A 20,376-nucleotide genomic window follows, 5' to 3' on the forward strand; every position below is an offset into this window, starting at 1 on the left:
TGGCTGATTTTGTGTTGTGGCCATAAAGAACAATTGGAAAGAAATACTACAGGAGAGGTAAGAGAGAGTGTTTGTGTGCATGTGCACTCACTTAATTTTTTTTATTATTCAGAGGCCAACAGGCTGCAGTCTTGTCACTTGGTCAAGAAAGAAATAAACAGTCTTGACTGGCAGTTTCCTGCTGATTGAGAACACCAGAAAAAATCCGAAATGTTATCAAATTTCATCACAGATCATTTTCCAAATAAAGAGATCAAGGATCTGGAAAGATAGACCTATGTTGGTTCTTCCAAATTTTAAAATCAAATTACTTGTATAACTCCAGCTACTTCTTTTTTGAATTTATTTTTTGTTATCAAAGACAATGTCCAGCAACAGTACCAAATAATCTGTTCATGGCATTGTTTTACAAAAGTTCCTACCAGGCAATTATTTTATTGTTGGATGTACTCTTTATTAATGATGAGATGAACTAATCAATGAAATTGCTAACAAAACTCCTATAAAGAAAGGTCTAGACTGAGTTTTGAATCTGTTGGTTGGAGCATATTCAGTGGTCATAACAACATCATCAGTTAAAGGCAAGTACAACTCTTACCCATCGACAGAACTAGGCATGGCTCTTCCAAAAGGTCACTGGATCTTTCAAAGAGAGGCACCATGTTTTAAATTCTGCACATACAAAATATGCTCATGTCACTCAAATTACACAATGCAGCAGTGTTAAAAGTCTTATTATAGTCTATTAATGGCAAAGAACCGAGCCCAAGGCTCATATATGACTCATGGGAGGGACATGTCCTCAAAGAGACAAACAGTATAAAACAACAGGTTCCCTGTTGAATGTGTATCAGTGTGCATGAGTGCAAGTGCATGTAACAAAAGAAGTCCAAACCATGGCCCGTTGAATTGTTCCAAGCTGTATATCCAGTCCGAATGATAAAAGGCTTTCATTTTAACTGTATGTTAAAATGCAAATTCATATTCCACAAAAGCCAACAGTATGGTTGGTTGAAATAGCTTCAAAGTGAGTGTTACGGTGAGCTGTCCTGCTTGTCTTTATTTGTCAGCCTCTGGATATGTGGGGTACTTGACTGTCTCAATTTTCTCTTTTACTTTGTAGGAGGGGTATAAGCCTGTTTTTCCTAATTTTCTATTGACGCCTTTGGAGTAACCATCCCAGTGGTTTCCAGCAACACCAATTATATCTCCAGGTTCCATAGGAATTTCATCAGCAGTTCGGGGATGATGAGCATAAATGGCAATCTGGTTATGAGCATTTTGTCCCCCAAAATAATAGATATCATCTAAAGAGTGAAAAAAGGCTGAGGCATCTGGATGCAATGTCTGCATGATTTCATAGGCAACTCGACAAACCTAGGGAAAGTAATAACAAAAAGCATTAATTAGCAAACAGCATGACAGTACATCAGTTAAGTATTCCTTACAGAAGTGTATCTTGTCCAACTTTCTTTCTTCTCCAATCATTCATAAAGCATATTACTTCAACATTAAGCAAACAGCAATAGAATGCAACAATGTTAATCCTTGTATAATGTTTTACAGAAGCCTTTTAAAACATTCAATTTAAAGTAATTTTAATTTGCTTACATCTGGAGAATGAGACAAAGGCATTTTGGGTTGTATCCAATGTTAATCATACTCAGACCCAATGAAATTAGTAGACATGATTAATCTCAATGGGCCTATTCTGAGTATAATTTAACTGGATGCACCTACTTTGTTGGCTTGAAACTGGGACTTTTTGCATGCAAAGCATGAGCTCTACTACTGAGCAACTCACACCACAGCAGTTTATATTATAAGCCCCAAGCCTGACTTGCTGAACCTTAAACAAGTTTCAATTAAATAAAAAAGTAACTCATCCTCTGTAAGAAACTTCAGAACCTACTAGAAGGCCAAAGGACATTTACTACATTGGGTCTTCGCTGATTCAAATTCTTAGTACTACTCTGTGGAACCTCCTTAAAATTGGCCCAAGGCATCTAGACAACCCTCTGACTATGATCTGGCTTGGCAGTGATATCCTTCAGCAACTCCAAAGCTGTCAGGCTTAAGTACAAGCCCTCTTAGAACTGGAGATAGGAATGTCTTGGCAACAGGCCCAAGGCTCTGGATAATTGGAGAATATTAGAATGACTTATAATCTCATGACCTTCAGAGCAATGCGAAACCCTCTTGGTTTTCAGAGTTGCCACTAAATCGATTAAATGGAATATGAATATCAAGTCCAAAGCAGAGCAGCAGAAGGAAAAATGAAATGAAAAATGAATAGTATACAAGTGCCAGAGAACACGGAAAGAAAAATTGGGCCAATCACCAATTTTTTATTTCCTCTGTATGCTGTAGAAGGTGGTCAGGAGTGGTGATAAATGTTTTAATAAAAGAGGTAGATGGATAGTAGGTAAACAAAATAAATTCAAATCTAGAGTGATCAAACATGTATCCCTTTTAATAAACTTAAAGCACAGCCATTTATCAAAATCTCAGATTTACACATTCCCTCATCATCTATTCCTAACAAAAACAGTAATAACTGTTAATATTTTATAATACTTTAGAGCGTATATGATTTATTAAACACTATTTCTGACTGCTTCACTCTGAAGCCGCAGTTCTGTGGCCACAACAATTACCAAATATGCTACCACTAAGGCTGAAGGCTAGTATCTCTTTTAGGTATAACAGGTGTCTCTTATAATCGAGAGGTTTGACACTCTAAAATTAGAAGTGGGTAACTTTTCCCCCTCAAAAACAAACAAAGACTGCAGCCTTATCTATTACTTAAGCCATTTCTGCTCATTTTTATTTACAAGGCAGAAGCAAAACCATTATCTTTCCTGATATTATTAGGTCTCATTCAGATTAAGATGAATGGTATTTAAATTTCTTGTAGCTTTTTAAAACATCTATTTCATAAATTTAAAAAATCTTGTACATAGGAAAGGGACTTTTGAAAGCATACTGTTTACTTTCAGATATATTTAAAGTGGAAGAACTTGTCCTCAAAGTCACTAAATATGGGCATGATCCACTTGTGAACACAAGGCCCATTGAAAAAAATAGGAATTGCACAAGAAAGCAGGCATGCTTTTCCACACTTCAACAAATTTTTACATAGTCTGTGACCAATTCTAGACAGAATAAGCAACATATCCAGTGACAATGGACACAGACCTGGATACATTAATATAGCTTAAATTCTGTATTATCCAATCTGGTTGAGAGTAGGGCTGTGTTCTCTCCCTCCTAACAATAAGAAATGAAGATAAGCTCTCACACAAACCAGCAAACTCTTTCAGCTTCACCTGATCTTTCCACTTAGAGCTCAGCTAATTATGCAGAGCCTGCTATCAATCTAAGAGGGACCCCCATGCCTAGACAATCAAAGAGGCAAAGAAAACAAAAAACTGGAAAGCACTTCTTTCTTCCCTCACCAGTGATAGAAGAGGGGGAAGAGTTTTTATTTTTGGTTTTCTGGGGGTGTTTATGTTGCTGGTTCCCCCTAATAAATAGCTTTCCTCCACATTGAAAAGGAAGGGTGTTTTTTAATTTAAAGGAGACTTTCTGCTTGCTTGCCCTCCCTTTGATAAAAAGGAAGAGTTTGGTGGGATGAGGGCTGGGCTTCTGTGGGGGGAGAATGGAGGGAAGAAGATTTAGCTGCCTCATGCTGAAATGGGAGGTTGGGTACTGTGTGAGAATGATGGGGAGGGTGTATTTGGTAAGCAGTGAAAGCAAATGTGTGTCTACTCACAAGCAAGCCCTACTGAATTCAATGAGGCTTACTCTCAGGAAAGCAGAAGAAAGTTTAGTTGAACTCAGTGGGGCTAATGCATGCACAGATTCCACTTAGACCTCTCAGTGGGAAAGCAGATGCAACTTGAATAAGAAATCACTTAAGCTACTCTTAAATTAGTTGAAAATATATTAAATATAATATATGGAAGCTTATTTAATATGTTTATTAAATGTACTACTTCCTTCTGCTGCCGTGGGGAGGCATGACAAAGCCCTCTGCTGCTGTAGGGAGATGTGGAGGGACCCTCTGCCCCCGCAGGGAGGCCCAACAAAGCCCTCTGCCACCGCAGATAGAAATCATGATGTTGAAAACCAGATATCGCCCAGCCCAAGTTGGACGGCACTGTTATACTCTAGGAAGAATGGCTGACTCATTCATAATTTGATACTGACCTTCTACACCTCTAATCCAATCACAACGTATCTGGGAATGAAATATTAGGTAACAGTCTGAAACTCTAATGATTGGGAAAGGGCTGTAGCCACGCTCCAAGTCTCCTTAGTCACATGTTATGCTGCTGCTAAAGTGATATGTGGAAAACAGCCTTAAGACTCACATATATGCAGATTTCTATGATGCTCAACTATCTTTTTTGCATGCAAGTACAGAATGATATTGCTGGCTGACTTTCTCAACCGCTACAACTTTCATGATGATTCCAATTCTATGATTCTATAACATAAACATTAAAAAGCCTTGCCTCATTAGCAAATCTGGTCAATCATCAACTGAAAAAACAATACAATCGATACTAAAGTAAGCAACAAAACCAAAATTGGAATGGTTTAATTATTAACAAAATTCAGTTTTTGCCTAGCTATGAATAAAGGTAGGTGTTTCTTCACCAATACAGAGTCACTACAGTTGACAACAACTGGTGCCACCTCATATTTGATTATCTGTTCTCATACTAAGTTGCTATTTGAGTTGAAAAGCAAGTCAACACTAAGGTAGAAAGTAGAAGTATCGAGTGTAATCTTCATTTGATTATTTCACTTCTGGAATCTCCTTGTTCATAGGGAAATTAACATATATTTATTTTTTATCCTATTATACTATGAGGCACAGTGTAGAGTGAGGTTCAAGATTTAAACTCATGTTCTAAACTGGTAAAATTGTTGCACATCACCAAATGCTGGTCTGCTATCCCCATCTATCCCCACACCACTGGCATTTGAGAACCTCAGATTATGTGTGGAAAAACTTTGCAGCAATAAAGGCAACTGGAGATAGTTTTAAAAACCCCCACCTATTTCTACTTTCAAAATCTAATATTTTAATTTGAATTACATCCCAACTTCTGACCTCCAAGGTAGTACACAATAGAAGACAATGAAAAATATAAAAAGCTACAGCATTTAAGAGGATTTCTGAATACCATTAAGAATTGATCAGATACTTTTTTCTCTTAATGGAAATGTTACAAAATATATAAATGAAAGATATGAATGGTAAAGTAACAGTACTTTATAGTTCCAAACCTGAAGAAATGAATACTGTAGCAAAGATTATTTATGTGCAACAGAATACTTTCTGGGTCCATAATTAAAAGGCTAACCATGAAATGTTCACAGTGAAAGAGGCATTTATTACATTTTTGCCTTGAATGAAGTTAAGAAATGGTTTGTCAAAATGTCAGTCTTTAAAAACAATTTAATGCTTTGTAGTGCATATTGTTCACTTCTTGATTATAAAAAGTACAACTCTTCAGCATATACTTGAACAGCATACCTGAAAAGGCTTGTAATCTTTTATAATCCTATAATCTCTTCCATCATGCTTAACCATCAAGGCAAATTCTCTGCAGAAAAGGGCAATTTAAAAACCATCAATGCAGGGAGCTAATCCACATTGTGCCAGGTACTGCAGGAGATGGGGAACACCGTAAAACTACTAAGGAAGTTTAAAATATATATTGCATTGCTGTCATGGGAATTAATCCTCGGATACTAAAATGGTGAAAAAGAATATTCTGTTGCATGGAAAAAATCAAATAGTCTGCAGTCCACCTTCTGACAGAAAGTGAACCTGTCAGTTTGGAAGAGAGTAAAAACCTAACATGGGGCGGCCACAGGAAAGAGGCTGAAGGGAGGATACAGAATAGGCAACAGAGTGAGGAAGAATCTGAAAGAAAGTAAAAGGGAAACAAAGCTTAAGGAAAGAATATAAATCTACATAGATCTAATAAATAAATAAAAAGTGGCCCTGGAAACAAGGAACTAAGGAAATGGGAAAAGCTGGGGAATAAACCTCAAAAGCACTTAAGATAGCAAGGACCGCTATGAAAATATTTTTATTGGCAATAATGCACATGCTGACGGAGAAATCCTATATTAAAGAAACTCTCAAATTTGGGTCAATAATAATTTACAAATATTACTAATAGTGAGAGGCCATCTTTTTCTTCATTTTGTTCTTTAATGTTATTTCATCTCTTTCTCTCTCCGCCCCCCTTGTTATATGTGCAAATAAAAACATAATTAAAATACAGACCCTTAAATATTGCAGGGAGACTGTAAATTGTTTTAAAACTATCTATCATCGGTATTTAACGGGTCAAGAAAGGAATACAGCACTTGGTTTGATGTTCCCTCTGCAAGGTAGACTTCTTAGAAGAATACAGGAAAAGAACTGCTAGATTGATTGATTTAGGCTAGTTAGTGGTCTCCATTAGTGACATTAAGATGTCACTAGCAAGTTCTCAAACACTATGTGACTGAGAGAACCATCTCCTAATGTTTGTCCGCAGAGGCAATATACCTCTGAAGACAGATGATCCACAAATAATAATGATCCACAACAGTATCCTCTTCATGAACGTGATTAACCCTTTAAGGTTAATTAGCAGCCATCAACACATCTGGCAATGTAGTCTTCCAGTTAGTAACCAAGTTGTTTGAAAAAAGTATTCCCTTTTGTTTGTCTTAAACCAATAGAAAATCAATTGCAGCGAGAGATCCACTGTGTTCCAATGTTCTGACATAATACTTTTTTCTACCAACTGTTCACATTGTTTATCATTTACATTTCTTTTGATGTATCTCCCATATTGGTCTCTACAGCCACAGCAGGTGCTGCAACCTTCCAACAATTTGACTTCACCCCCCCCCCCAAGGCACACTCCTCCATTGCCTCTCAAGACAGACAGATGCCAACAAATCTCTCTACCATTGCTCCCCATGGTCATCTTTTTCAAAGGGGCAGAGTTTTAACTTCCAATAACTTCTCTTAAACTTAGTATATTTTCATGAGCCATACCATGGATTGGATCCAGAGTAATTATGAAAACTAGTTCCACTAATGTGACACACTTACAGGAAGAGGGGGGAAATTATTTTTTTGCTGACTCTTCCTCCAATCCTCACAAGCTGCTCTGGAAAGGTGGGGACTTTCCAGAACATTGGGGATCAGCTAAAATTGCTTCCTCTTCCTCCTTCTGTATGTCAAAGGGCATGTCTGAATGCAGCTCATTATTTCTGAGATGTAACAAGCAGAGCTACACATTGCTGTAGTTGCCTTTTTTAAATAGTAGATTTGCACTGATTTTCTGCATGTTACGAAAGAGAACAATTTTTTAGAGGAATTATTAATGCTTGTATATTTCAAGTATTTCATAGTACTACTATTGGTTACAGGAAACCACTGAGTACTATAGCCATTCAGGTTTATATTGTGCTACTGGAGTATTGATATACAGAACTTTATAATGTGCACCACCTTACCTGTGAAGAAAATGTGCAGACAAGGAAGTCTGCCTGAGACAAAAAGTGTATATCCAGAATAACACCCCGTAGAGAGTTTTCTGTGTACCGATTATGGAGACCAGCTGACCACGAAATGGAGTTGTCACTAATAAACTCATAATTTGGATACCTGAGGGGGAAATGCATCACAAATATCAGCATTCAGTTTTGGAGGTTGCACCCAAAGTAGTACATCCCATCGGGATTTTTGCTTGTGCAATAGAACTTCTGCCTCCCCTCAAGTACCTTCTAAATCTGTTCTAGGGGTGGGGGCGGGGTGGAAGGGAGCCTTGCCACACAAGTGGAAATTCTTGCACTGACAGGACTCATTAATTGGATACCACAGTGAAATTAAACAGATTTTTTCACCTCTTAGTAGTTTGCTATGCCTTCATAGCTTGTAGCCCTAATGAGAAATTAAATTTTGCAGAATTTTTATCCACTTCTTGTAAACAGAAACCCACGACTCATATGTGTCATAATCCACCTGCAAATTCAAGACCAAATTGGAAGTTTTCAGTTGTATCTCATAAGAATTACTATTAGTGGAGCCTTGTTCTACCAACACCTGTTTAGGAAGCATGTATATAAAGCTCAGAAGTTATAGCTATTTGCAAATAGTTTCAAACACAGGTATTCATATAGACATTAAAAGTAAATATGCTGTTTGTTTAAACAGCCACACTTCATGTAAAATCACTTATGTACAAAGATGGTCTTACTTGGATTTTGCCTCTTGCAGTAATGAAGGATCATCTGTGGCCAAATAGACTCGTTTTTTGTCAATATGCATTCTGCGGGAGAGAAGTTGGAAACGTTCTTCAACATGTACCATATATTCTTCAATGGGATGAAATGCTGCTTCAGTTCCCACTTTGTCTGTTCTTCGGACATGAATACTGCAATGAAAAGCAAACACAAATTTCTCTTGATCAGGATTTGTTTGTTTTTTGTTCGTTTGTCCTTTACTTTCATTAGAACATACTGCAAAATAAACTGGCATTAGAATATGTATTATTTTCAGAATAAATTTGTCAAAAACCACAGGGCAAGGGCTTGGATTAGTTACAAGGCTGAGGGTGGGTGGAGAGAAGTAAAGATTACTATTCAGTCCTTGAAAACCAAATAGATGGTTGGAGGCCAAATGCCAATATATTTTACACATGTCACAGTAGAATCACAGCATTATGATTTTGCAAATACCTTCAAGGTACTAATGCGCCACACGGTAAGCATGGCCTCCTTTTACATACATATCCAGTAGGTTTAAATATAGTCACCAGCTCACAGAATTTAACCTTGTGTGAAAAGACATTGCATGTATCATAAATGTGTATTTGTCAAGAGGGTTCTTAAGGCATTTTTATCACTTCTCTACAGTTTCATTCATACTAAAACATGCCTGCTGAACTAAAATTAATTTTCTCCAGGGTTTCTGGAAAGGAAGCTGTCTTTTATTGGGGTAGTACTATAGTTACTTACTGCTGCTAATTCGATTGTGATTCTGTGGTTTCAATTATGGCTTTAATTGTGCCCTGTCTTGTTTTAACTAACTCAGTCAGTTCTAAAGTCCGTTTCGGGGGCCCAATACAGCCCGCCGGTCGGTTTAATCTGCCCCTGTGGCAAAATCCTAAAAAACCCTCAACAACTCCAACCCTAAAAAAAGCTCAACAAACTTTGGTCAGCCCCCACGGCATTTCATCAAATCTGGCCCTCTTTGAAAAAGTTTGGACACCACTGAACTAGCTGATGCTGTCATCCACCTCAAAATTGAAGGGTGGGATATAAAATCAAACAAGAAGAAATATTTACTGAAAAGTCCCCTATTAAGCTTCAATTTTATTTAACATTTTGTTCATTTCCCCACAAAACTGATGACTGAATGACAGGAATACAGTGGTACCTTGCAAGACGAATGCCTCGCAAGATGAAAGAGTTTTCCGTTTTTGAGTCGTGCCGCAAGACGAATTTCCCTATGGGCTTGCTTCGCAAGACGAAACGTCTTGCGAGTTCTTGCGAGTTTGTTACCTTTTTCTTAAAGCCGCTAAGCCGTTAATAGCCGCTAAGCTGCTAATAGCCGTGCTTCGCAAGACGAAGAGACTCGCGGAACGTATTAATTTCGTCTTGCGAGGCACCACTGTAGATTCAAACTAGAAGTGTCTTATTTTTAGTATGTTACTAAGTTATTTTCAAATATATAACCAATATTATGCAAGTGGCTGAGTTCTGAAACCCAAGGGGCTATTGCAGATAGCTAACAATATTAGTATGTAAAAAGGTGGAACAAAAATTACACTAATTTTTATAGTAAAAACTGAGAACAATTCCATACATTGAACTCTTGGTGCACTGTATCCAAGTATTATTAAGACCATTAGTGCCAAATTAGATATGACAGGGACAGGGAAATGCTTATTCAGAACCTTTTCTGTGGCTGCACCTGGATTATGAAACACTTTATTCCTTGAGGTTCAAGTAGCACCCTCTTTTGCCATTTTCTGCGGGTCAGTGAAAACTTTCTCTACTAACAGGCTTTGCTGCATCAATTGAGACAAGGATCTGCATTGAGGACTTCATCTTTTTTTAATGCATCATGTCTTCTTTGTTGTTTACGTTATTGATTTCTATTGTGATTTTAATTACTGTGATTTTAATTTAGTCTTCAACTGGGTGTAAGCATAAGTCACAGAAATCTTATAAAAGTATTAAGTATACCTTCTCTTTTCATATCTAAACCAAGCAAGGGTGGGCAGGAGCCTACATTTCTACAACAAAATATGTAACTGCCATTGCAAAGATGCTGGTGACCCATTCCAAGAAGTATTTCACAGCCTTCTGTGTGAAAAAGAATGCTAAAGCATGTGAAATGTTCTTGTTTACTCAGAAGTCTTACTAATTTCGATGTAGGAGTAAGCATGAATAGGGTAAGTTTACCAGACGTCCCCGTTTCCCGGGAACAGTCCCCGGATTTACAAATCAGTCGCCATACAAAATCCATTGAAGTTGAAAAGTGTCCCCGGATTCATTGAAAAAAAATAATCTGGTAACCTTAGAATAGGGGTATGGCTAAGATTGTAGTCATAGCGCATAATAAAATACCTTACCCAATAACTGGATGTTTAAAGCCAAGTTTCCTTGTAGCTTCTTCTATTTCCTTTTCTAACCAAGGCTGTGGACGGATCAGGTATTTGACAAACTGTGAGACCCACCACACTGCAGGATCCCCATGGACACGAATCAGCCTGTCAGCCAAGTCTTCTGGGATAGCCAATGGCAAATATGGAGGTCGCGGGTGTAGACTGTCAACTATGGGTAGCTCTATTACTTGAACCTCTTTATCATTTGCCTCACCTATAAAAGATACAGTATGGGTTAATACTTCAAAAACAGATACATAGCTTTCCATACAACTAATTGGGAGATCATTTATACCTAACATAAAATTTCTTGTTTGATAAACCACCAGATTAAGAATCAAAGAAATAAAGTATGTAAGAATATATATGCACAAAAATAAGGTGACAGAAAAGCACTACCGATATTATTTTGCAGAACAAAATACTCATCCCTGGTACAACAAAAGACAGAACAAAGGACTCATCCCTGGTAGAAGTTTATTGAAGTTTAGACAACTTTCATAAACCTGGCAGAGGTGCCAAAGAAAGAGCAGGTTCCATAATTCAATTTACGGTATCTGAACAAGTCTGAGGTTTATGACTGTTGGGATGCGTCCTGGGAGACGGGGGCAATTGGCAGGCCCCCAGCTGGCTCCAGCCCACTGGCCAGCAGCCGGGCGAACTCCGGTTCTCGAAACAGCATCAAAACTGCAACTCATGCCTCAGAAACCTTTAGAGACTGAGCACGCAAGCCAGCAGAGATAAGAACTCTTTGCAACAGAAGGGCGGACAAAGCTCTTATCTCTGCTGGCTTGCGTGCTCAGTCCCTAAAGGTTTCTGAGGCTTCAGTCACATGTTGGTACGGTCATACTAAAATGAAGATGACAAAACAGAAGATTTCCAAGTGACTTGCCTGACCGCACTATCAAATATTACTGAAGAAAGGTTGGATCACAAAATTTAGAACTTATTGTTGCCCTCAGAGTTCCCAGCTGAAAGCCACCCACTCCCAAGCACCCATTCTAATTAATATCTTGCATGTGACACCTGCAATATTTCAGAGTTCTGGCAAATGATTCAGCAGCAACATCAGATATATTTGAGAACACAATAAATATTCTAGATTGGTTGCAAACTAAATGACCATTTCACCAGTTCGTCTGTGCCCTCTGTTCAAGAACTTATGTAAAATGTTGTATATATCTGGCAATGGTGGTTAGCAGATTCATTTAGAGCTTGCTGATCAACATAATATCTAATGGGAGCTGGGAGACTATCTGTCTAAAACTTAGAACTTTTAATAGATGGCATTATATATGGTGCATGAGGAAGAGCATGTTTAGCCTGGATAAGAGGAGACTGAGAGGAGATGTGATAGCCATCTTTAAATATCTAAAGGGTGTCACATGGAAGATGGCACAAGCTTGCTTTCTCCTCCTCTGGAGGGTAGGACCAAAAGCAATGGCTTCAAGTTACAAGAAAGGAGATTCCAACTAAACAACTGGGGGGGGATTCTGATGGTAAGAGCTGTTCAACAGCAGAACAAACTCCCTCCTTCATTGGACTGTCCTTCATTGGAGGTTTTTAAGCAGAGGCTGGACGTCCATCTGTCATGGAAGCTTTAGTTGGGATTTCTGCACTGCAAGAACTAGACGACTCTTTGGATACCTTCCAAATCTACAATTTTATGATTCTATTATGTGTCAAAGCTTTCTCCCCCTAAAACATACCCCCAGCAGTTTTATTCTCTGCAAGAGTTACTTTGGGTCCACAAAAGAGAAGCAAGTGAGAGGTAAGTGGAGACAAAGCACAGGCAGGAGAAGGTTTGGAATTTCTCCAGCTTACCCTGTTTTGAACACCCCCCCAACACACACTTTATAGACATTTTGATGGTGGATCCAATTCCGACACATGTATAGTTTGTAGTTTGTAGACACAATTTAAAACTGAATATTGCACCTAGATGGTGAAAACAAATGACAATTTCTGCAAAATTAGAGGTCTGTCTTCATTAGCTGCTGCTGTAATATCAACAAAATATTGATTAAAGAAAAATATAATCAATTTAGTTGAAAAGCATGTGAAAGCACCTCTATTAGATATTTGTGAAGAAAGGACCTAATTTATAAGTGAGACAGAATGATGCAGTGTGTGTGTGTGTGTGTGTGTGTGTGTGTGTGTAGACACACACACAAAATTAAATTTAATGAAGAATAATTAGATTTTGAATTCTCACATGAAAAGAAGAATGGAAATAATTACATGAGAGAAGTGATGCTAATAGTAGTGTGCAAGAAGAAATTGTAAAGAATCAACTGAACATTCCCTAACAACAAAATTCAATGCCTTAACACTCCATTTGATTGATTATACACTGTGTGTGTGTGTGTGTGTGTGTGTGTGTGTGTGTGTGTATGTGTGTGTGTAAAAATCTAATTCTAAAAGATCAGTTATTTCAGTAGATGGTTATTTAACACTGGTCTCAACAACTGATTTCCCAGGAAGGTTCTCTTAAAGTAAAATAAAACTGGTAATTCAAAAATCAAAATGTTGCCACTATCTGAATGTAAGATAAATTTGCTTATCCTGCAAAAAAAGCAACAACCTATGGATTAAGGCTATATCTACACAGTTAAGGTTTCCTCTCAAGCCTTCCTTTGATGTAATCAAAACAAAAACCTTCCAAATTTTGCACAGTGGGATAACTGCTACACACTGCAATCCTCCGAAGAGTTTCTGAATCACTGTAAAGTCAGGGCACTCCTCCGTCTTCATCTGTCTCTTTGGACTTTGGTCTCAAGTATGGAAATAATTGGCTTCAGAGGTCCTTAAGTGCTATTTAGCGACTTAACGTCAAGGCAGCCAAACATATTGATTCAATTTCTCACAGTATGAGAACTTCATGGGTGTGCAAGCGTCTTGAGGACAAAAACACAAGACATACCAGCAGCAGAGGACGCTTGACAGTAGGCAGAGCTGGGGACATCATGCCATATTTTCAGCAACAGTATAAAGCTAAGTTTGGTGTACAAGCAGAGATGTATGAACATGCCTCAATCCATTCCAATGTTCATTCACGCTTTGATCTGGTATTTTCCATTCCATGGCAATTGGTTTATTTTGCACATGTCTTTCTTCTGTTTTGTCATCCTCTGGTGTAGAAATATACATATTTTTTCATATATATCATAGCACACAGGAAACACGCAACTCTCAGCAGTCAAAATATATTTACAAATCAATTACTTTCCCTGTGTGTTATCTTTCAAATTTAGTGACTTTCCAGAGGTGGTAGCCCTCCTTTGTAACAAAATCAGTTATTCTTGTGGCTAAGGTGCCACAAGAATAGTGGATTTTGCTACAAAGGAGACAAAGTTAATGAACTGGCTAATGACACATCACAAAGCCACCTATGGCTGCAATTCTATCCAAGTATATTGAGAAGGAAGTACCATTCAGTTTAACGGGGCTTACTCCCAGGTAAGTGGAGTTAGAGTTGCAGTCACTCTTATACATACAAGTTCTATTTATTGCAACATCTTATTTCATAAATTTGTATTTTATACAGAAAATAGTCATATACAGTGGTACCTTGGTTTTCAAATGCCTTGGTACTCAAACAACTTGGAACCCAAACACTGCAAACCTGGAAATAAGTTTTCCGGTTTGCAAACTTTTTTCAGAAGCCGAACACACTCCATTTTTGCGTGTTACACTTTCTACTTGAGTGCCACACTTCCATTTTGAGTGCTACGCTGAGGTCTGTCTGTTTTTGCTATTTATTTTGCATTTTTGTTTTTGCGGCTCTTGTTTTTGTGACTGTGTGGAACCCAGTTCAGCTACTGATGGATTGATTGTGGGACCGCAGTACATTGTCTACTGCTTTCATTTTATGGATCAATGGTCTTGTTAGATAGTAAAATTCATGTTAAATTGCTGTTTTAGGGGTTATTTTTTAAAGTCAGGAATGGATTAATCTATTTTGCGTCACTTTCTATGGGAAAGTGTGCCTTGGTTTTGGAATGCTTTGGTTTTGGAACGGACTTCCGTAACGAATTAAGTTTGAGAACCAAGGTACCACTGTATGGGTATCCAGAAGCATAATGCTCAAGCTAATTCCTGTTTGGCAGCTTTAAATCCATTTTAGTGCCAATGTATTCTTGCCATGTGAAAAAGAACAACAAGGAATTATGTGTTCCATTGGTTTAGATGCTATTAAATAAAAAAATAAATAAAACAAATGTTTAAAGGGCAGGTGGGTGGTCAAAATGAGCAGTAAAATCTTAGTGGTTCCACTCACTTTGACAATGAGGCTTGGACTTTTAACTGAGGAACACAGATAAAGTCTACAGGTAACCAAAAGGGTAACTTATTTTCATATGAAAACAATAATGAACAATGTATTCCACTGGTTTTTAAAATTCATTGTAGGAAGCAGATTAAGGCTGCAATCCTAACCCCAAAGAAACAAGTCCAACTGAGTTCTGATTAGGATGGTTAGGATTTCAACCTTAGTAGTGCATATAGGTGGTGTCTAGGAAGAAACAATTTACACAATTAAATACTTCAGAAAAAAGAAAAACAATGAGGCACCCATTGGCACAGTGGCAATTATGCATCAGTGAACATCTAAATGTACATGGCAAATCAATATGCATACACATGATGTGTGCATATTTTTTTAAAAAAATATTTTTGTTGTAGACAACTACGGTTAAAAGCACCCCTAAGAAGAATCCATACTATGATGGGGATCAACTGGGGACGGGGGGGGGGACGGACAGAAGGAAATCCATTTGAAAGGCTGTTTTCAACTGATCTGTCCAACATCCTTATGGATGCTGAAGGCCTGAACTGCTTCACTGTTACTCTATATGGAGATTAAGTACAATATACTTAACTAGGAGCCCCAAAGAGCTGCATGTGAAACTTCTGATACCTAGCACCAAAATAATAACTGACTACTACACAAAGGAAACACATAAATTACCACATCTTAAAAAATGCCAATATAAAAGTACTCCTTTGAAGGGGTGATTTACTGCCTGACAACTATTCCTCAGATTTCTTCACTTAGCAGACACTGTAAATGATTATCTGAAAAATAGCATACTCCCAGAATCATTTATTCTTGGGCATATAATGAAAAATGAAAAAAAAAACCACTGGCCTTTCAGAAATAACACATATTCATTATACCACATTAACATGAGAAGGAAAATTAAATCTTAAACAGAAGATGCTAGAAATAATTTATCATACTTTGTAAATATCAAAATAATTGATTTAATACAGAGATGGACTGGTCTAATGAGACACATTCCCAATTGGATGTTCTGAAAGAAACAATTTAACTTTAGTATATTTCTCACCATGCCTACTGTTGAAAATAATTAAGATAGAAACTAAAAACTCAAAAAGTATTTGCAAATAATTGCTCCACAACATGAAGCAGGGTGGAATGGAAGAGAAAGAATTATATCAAGAGGGAAAACGGGTTAAAACAGCTACAACTTTATTGGTTACAACTTACAAAGTTTGACATGGCATAGGGCAAGGATCACTGACAGCCAAGCTGCTTAGTGACAAAATCACCAATTCACTTGCTGGGAAAAACATAAATGGGTGGAAGGCGAGTCCAGGTCTGCAATAGGGCATATGCCATCACTAAAAACATGGATGTGGTAGGCATGCTAGCCCCCTCTGAGATGGCTCTTGAACTGACACCCAATATCTCATAAGGTAGTACCTTAATAATAAAATAATTATAATTATAAAAACATGGAGTATAATGCTTGCAAAATTATAGGACAACATAACCAAATAACCAAGAAAGACACTGCTTTTGGACAGGCAAAAATTCGACAGCTCCAAGCTGTGTGAATGCAGAGTGAAATTCCTTCCCAGCCCTATCAACCCCAAGAGAAGATGCGAGAAAACATGGGAACAACACTGCTAAGGCATGGGCTAGACCTCAATCTATAGCCCAGAAGTAGACCAAAGGGGTAAAATTCATTCATTCTGAAATACATTAGATGTACTTGCTTGCTCTAAAAATAAAATACATAAAACCCTAGCTCCAGTGCAACACCTTGTCAGTGCAAAATGGCTTGGGGAGACAGTGTTATTGAAAAAAGAAGGGCAGCTGAGTGGCATGTATGACCTTACTGACCCTATTCAAACAACTGCAAAATGGTTCTAGGTATATGGGTATGGGGTGATGGGGGAGAATAGAGATGTACTGCTTGGCACAGGTGATGCCATGGAGAATGGCAGCTAGACAGCTGCTGATGCTGCAGCCACAAACACACATTTTTAGAACCAGTGTTCATCTTCCTCCAGGGAGGACAAATCTAGTTTTCCTAAATGCAGGCATAAGCAGAAGCTACAGTGGGATAGCAAAGGTGTATTTACATACACTATGGACAACAAGGAATCCACAATGTTCTCTCACTTTGAAAAGTGTTAAATGTGAAATTCCTCACATTTTTTAAACTTCTTTGGACTGGGGGCTAAATAGCATCTGCTATCACATAAATGAATTCCAGAATGAAGTTATCCAGGTAACTGATCTTGTTTGTCCATTACACTAAACCATGTTTAAGTAAGGCTGGTGAAACTGTGGCCCTCCATACATTGTGGGACCACAACTTCTATCAACCTCAGCCAACCTAACCATTAGTCAGTGGATGTTGGGAGTTGGGAATAAGTGAGGTGCCCCTCTCTTCCTCTTATAATTATTCTGGTTTAATTAAACTTCAGCTTGCCATTAAATCCAAATTTGGTTTGAGATCCTGATTAGTAAAACTGACATTAAGCCACAGTCTTTAAACTTCCAAATCAAAATAAAAAAATTCCTTCCAGTAGCACCTTAAAGACCAACTAAGTTAGTTCTTGGTATGAGCTTTCGTGTGCATGCACACTTCTTCAGATACACTGAAACAGAAGTTGCCAGACCCTTCTATATAGTGAGAAGGTGGGGAGGGGTATTACTCAGAAGGGTGGTGGGAATGGGAGATTGGCAGATAGCTGAGATGAGCCTGTTGACGACTCTTAACGACTGTAATAGGTGTTACAGGAAAAGGCAAGGGGTGAGAAGGTGAGAACTAACCTAAGATTAACACCTGGGCTGGAAGCACTACAGGAAGCCAGGAAAATTTAGAACTGCCCAGTAGATGCAAATACAATTTGTGTGCAAAGCACATACCACTTTGGCACCTGTCCTTATGTGCACATAAAGGTTTTCTTGCTCAGGGGCACATTTCATGACATTTAATAGCCTAAACACAGTGGGAGAAAATCCTCAGAACTTGGAACGTGTGTGGCAGTGGTGGTGGGCTGATACTTGATTGGTAAGAAGAGCTTGTTTCCATTTAGAGTGAAGAGGGATATTCAGAGACAACCCTGTCTAATAGTTTCGCCACCAGATCATAGGTCCTTACACTGCAGCATACTTCCCAAGTGCATTTTTGGGGTCGAAATGTGGTTGACTCTCATTATAGTGATAAATCTAGATAGATTTCCTTCTTTTTGAAGCTCAAATTCAGTAATTTTATCCTTCAAATTATAAATATTGGTGAATACCCTGTGGAGAATAGCAGTGGAGTCTGCACAGAGTACAGTGGTACCTCGGGTTACGAACTTAATTCGTTCCAGAGGTCCGTTCTTAACCCGAAACCGTTCCAGGGCAAAGTTTGTAACCCAAGGTACTTCTTCCGGGTTAGCGGAGTTTGTAACCCCCACATACCACTGTATTTGGGAGCAAAGGGAGAAATAAATTTGCTTGGTCAGAGTCTGGGGTTCTTGGAGAGTCAGGACCATGTAATTTACTTTTCATACTGACAGTCACTTTTACATCACCTAACAAAGTGCAACTTTTGAATGACATGAACTTTGGAACTACACAAATCTTTTAGAACTGTCCAATTTCCCCCTCTGCCTGTTTTGGTCCTGGCTGCCCATTAAATAAAGCGCAGCTGGAGGCCTTGAGCTAGGAGCCTTCTCTCAGCTCATGCTGCAGTGTAAGGACCTATGAGCTGGTGGCGAAATGATTAGACAGGGTTGGCTTTGTGCTTGGCAATAGTTGAAGCCCCACATAGTCCTGACAAAACATGCATGCAATTGCATTCAGGTAAACAAAATTTAAAAATTAGGATGATTTTAAGAAATCAGGAAATTGAAGGTTACTCCTTCTAGGGTTCAGATAATCAGGTTGGGAGTACAGTCATACCTCGGGTTGAATACGCTTCAAGTTGAGCATGTTCGAGTTGCGCTCCGCGGCAACCCGGAAGTAACGGAGCGCGTTACTTCCGGGTTTTGCCGCTTGCCCATGCGCAGACGCTCAAAATGATGTTAGAAGCGGCGAAAAGCGACGCACACGTGTGCAGATGTGCCGTCGCTAGTTACGTTTGCTTCTAGATGCAAACAGGGCTCCAGAACGGATCCCATTCATATCTAGAGGTACCACTGTACATGCTTCTGCAGTGAGTATTTAAAAAAAAAAAAAGTTATATGCATCCTGAACAGTAGCTGAAAAATACAATCTAGTCAATTATCCATTGAATTAATATCCATTAATTGTCATGGAACAAGTTTTAGTTTTTCCATGGAACAATTAGACCACTATTATTGAGCACTAATGGGAAAGTGTTTCATTCCTCTTCAAACTTAATTGTAATTATCACATCTTACCATTGCAGTAAGTTCTCTTTGGAATATTTTAACAAAAACATTAATGCACTTCCTACTGCGAGGAGTATGAAGCTTAAATCTTCTTTCTTAATGCTATTCAGTCATGATGTAAACTTTTTCTCATGAATTTTTAGTATTTACAAGCCTACTGGAGATTTAATCAAATCGTAACTGCATGCTTACAGGCTCACAGCACAATCCTATATATGTCGACTCAGAAGCAAGCTTCATAATGGTTACTGGGGCTTGCTCCCAGGAAATCTGTGTATAGGATTATGATTTAAAGTGTTCCAATGCTGATTTTCTGATTGATCTTTAAAATAATGGCAGCATTGCAAGCGTGTGCTGTTGTCTATCTGCACAAGATCTTTATACATATCATACCTGATTTATACTTTATGTAAGACAGCGAGAACTCTTCTACTGCTTCCTCCTGCCACACTTACATAGGAAGAACAGGAATTGCAGACACAACCTTCATGCTAAGAATTATCATTGCAGAGCACAGAACTTCAGTCAAATTATGAGACGCTTCCCCTTTGTTAACCTTTTCAGTTGGAGACGCCCCACCAGCAGCTTTACACTATTAACACTAACACTGAATGCTTGTTCTTTAAAGAACAGATGAAAAGGATAAACTAATGTGAATGATTTAACACGATCGCAAATAGCTTCAGAGGTGCAGAAGAAAAAGCTTTTGCCTTTTATTCCATGTACACAATAATTAAGACCATAAGAAGGTCCCTGCTGGATCAGACTAAAGATCCATATAGTCCAGCATGCTGCTCTCACTGTGTTCTATGGGAAGACCAGAAGCAGGGCCCCTGATTCCTATCACCATGATTCACATAATGAAAAGCTGGGGGGGGGGGATCTTTCCTACACAGCACATTTTTTCAAAGTCTTTGATGGCAATACTGGTGAGAAAATCAATGAAAAAATCCTACACAGAAAGTTTGAATAAAGTCTTTTAGGGTTTTTATTTTCTCACTTATATGTAAGCTTT

General features: G+C 38.3%; 1 protein-coding gene across 2 annotated transcripts in view; it reads right to left on the minus strand.

The window, feature by feature from the left end:
- Positions 1 to 326: 326 nt before the first annotated feature.
- The window catches only part of FUT8 (fucosyltransferase 8), a 94,351-nt gene continuing 74,301 nt past the window's right edge, over positions 327 to 20,376 (minus strand). For both annotated transcript variants that reach the window (XM_082225165.1, XM_082225166.1), the window contains 4 exons: positions 10,668 to 10,914; positions 8,286 to 8,462; positions 7,543 to 7,693; positions 327 to 1,377 (listed from right to left, as the gene is read on the minus strand). In XM_082225165.1, coding sequence (XP_082081291.1) covers positions 1,060 to 1,377; positions 7,543 to 7,693; positions 8,286 to 8,462; positions 10,668 to 10,914 — 893 coding nt within the window. In that variant the 3' untranslated portion in view covers positions 327 to 1,059. The remainder of the gene's footprint in view (positions 1,378 to 7,542; positions 7,694 to 8,285; positions 8,463 to 10,667; positions 10,915 to 20,376) is intronic.

The sequence above is a fragment of the Podarcis vaucheri genome, assembly GCF_965113315.1.
Source record: "Podarcis vaucheri genome assembly, chromosome: 1".
Classification (NCBI taxonomy): Eukaryota; Metazoa; Chordata; class Lepidosauria; order Squamata; family Lacertidae; genus Podarcis; species Podarcis vaucheri.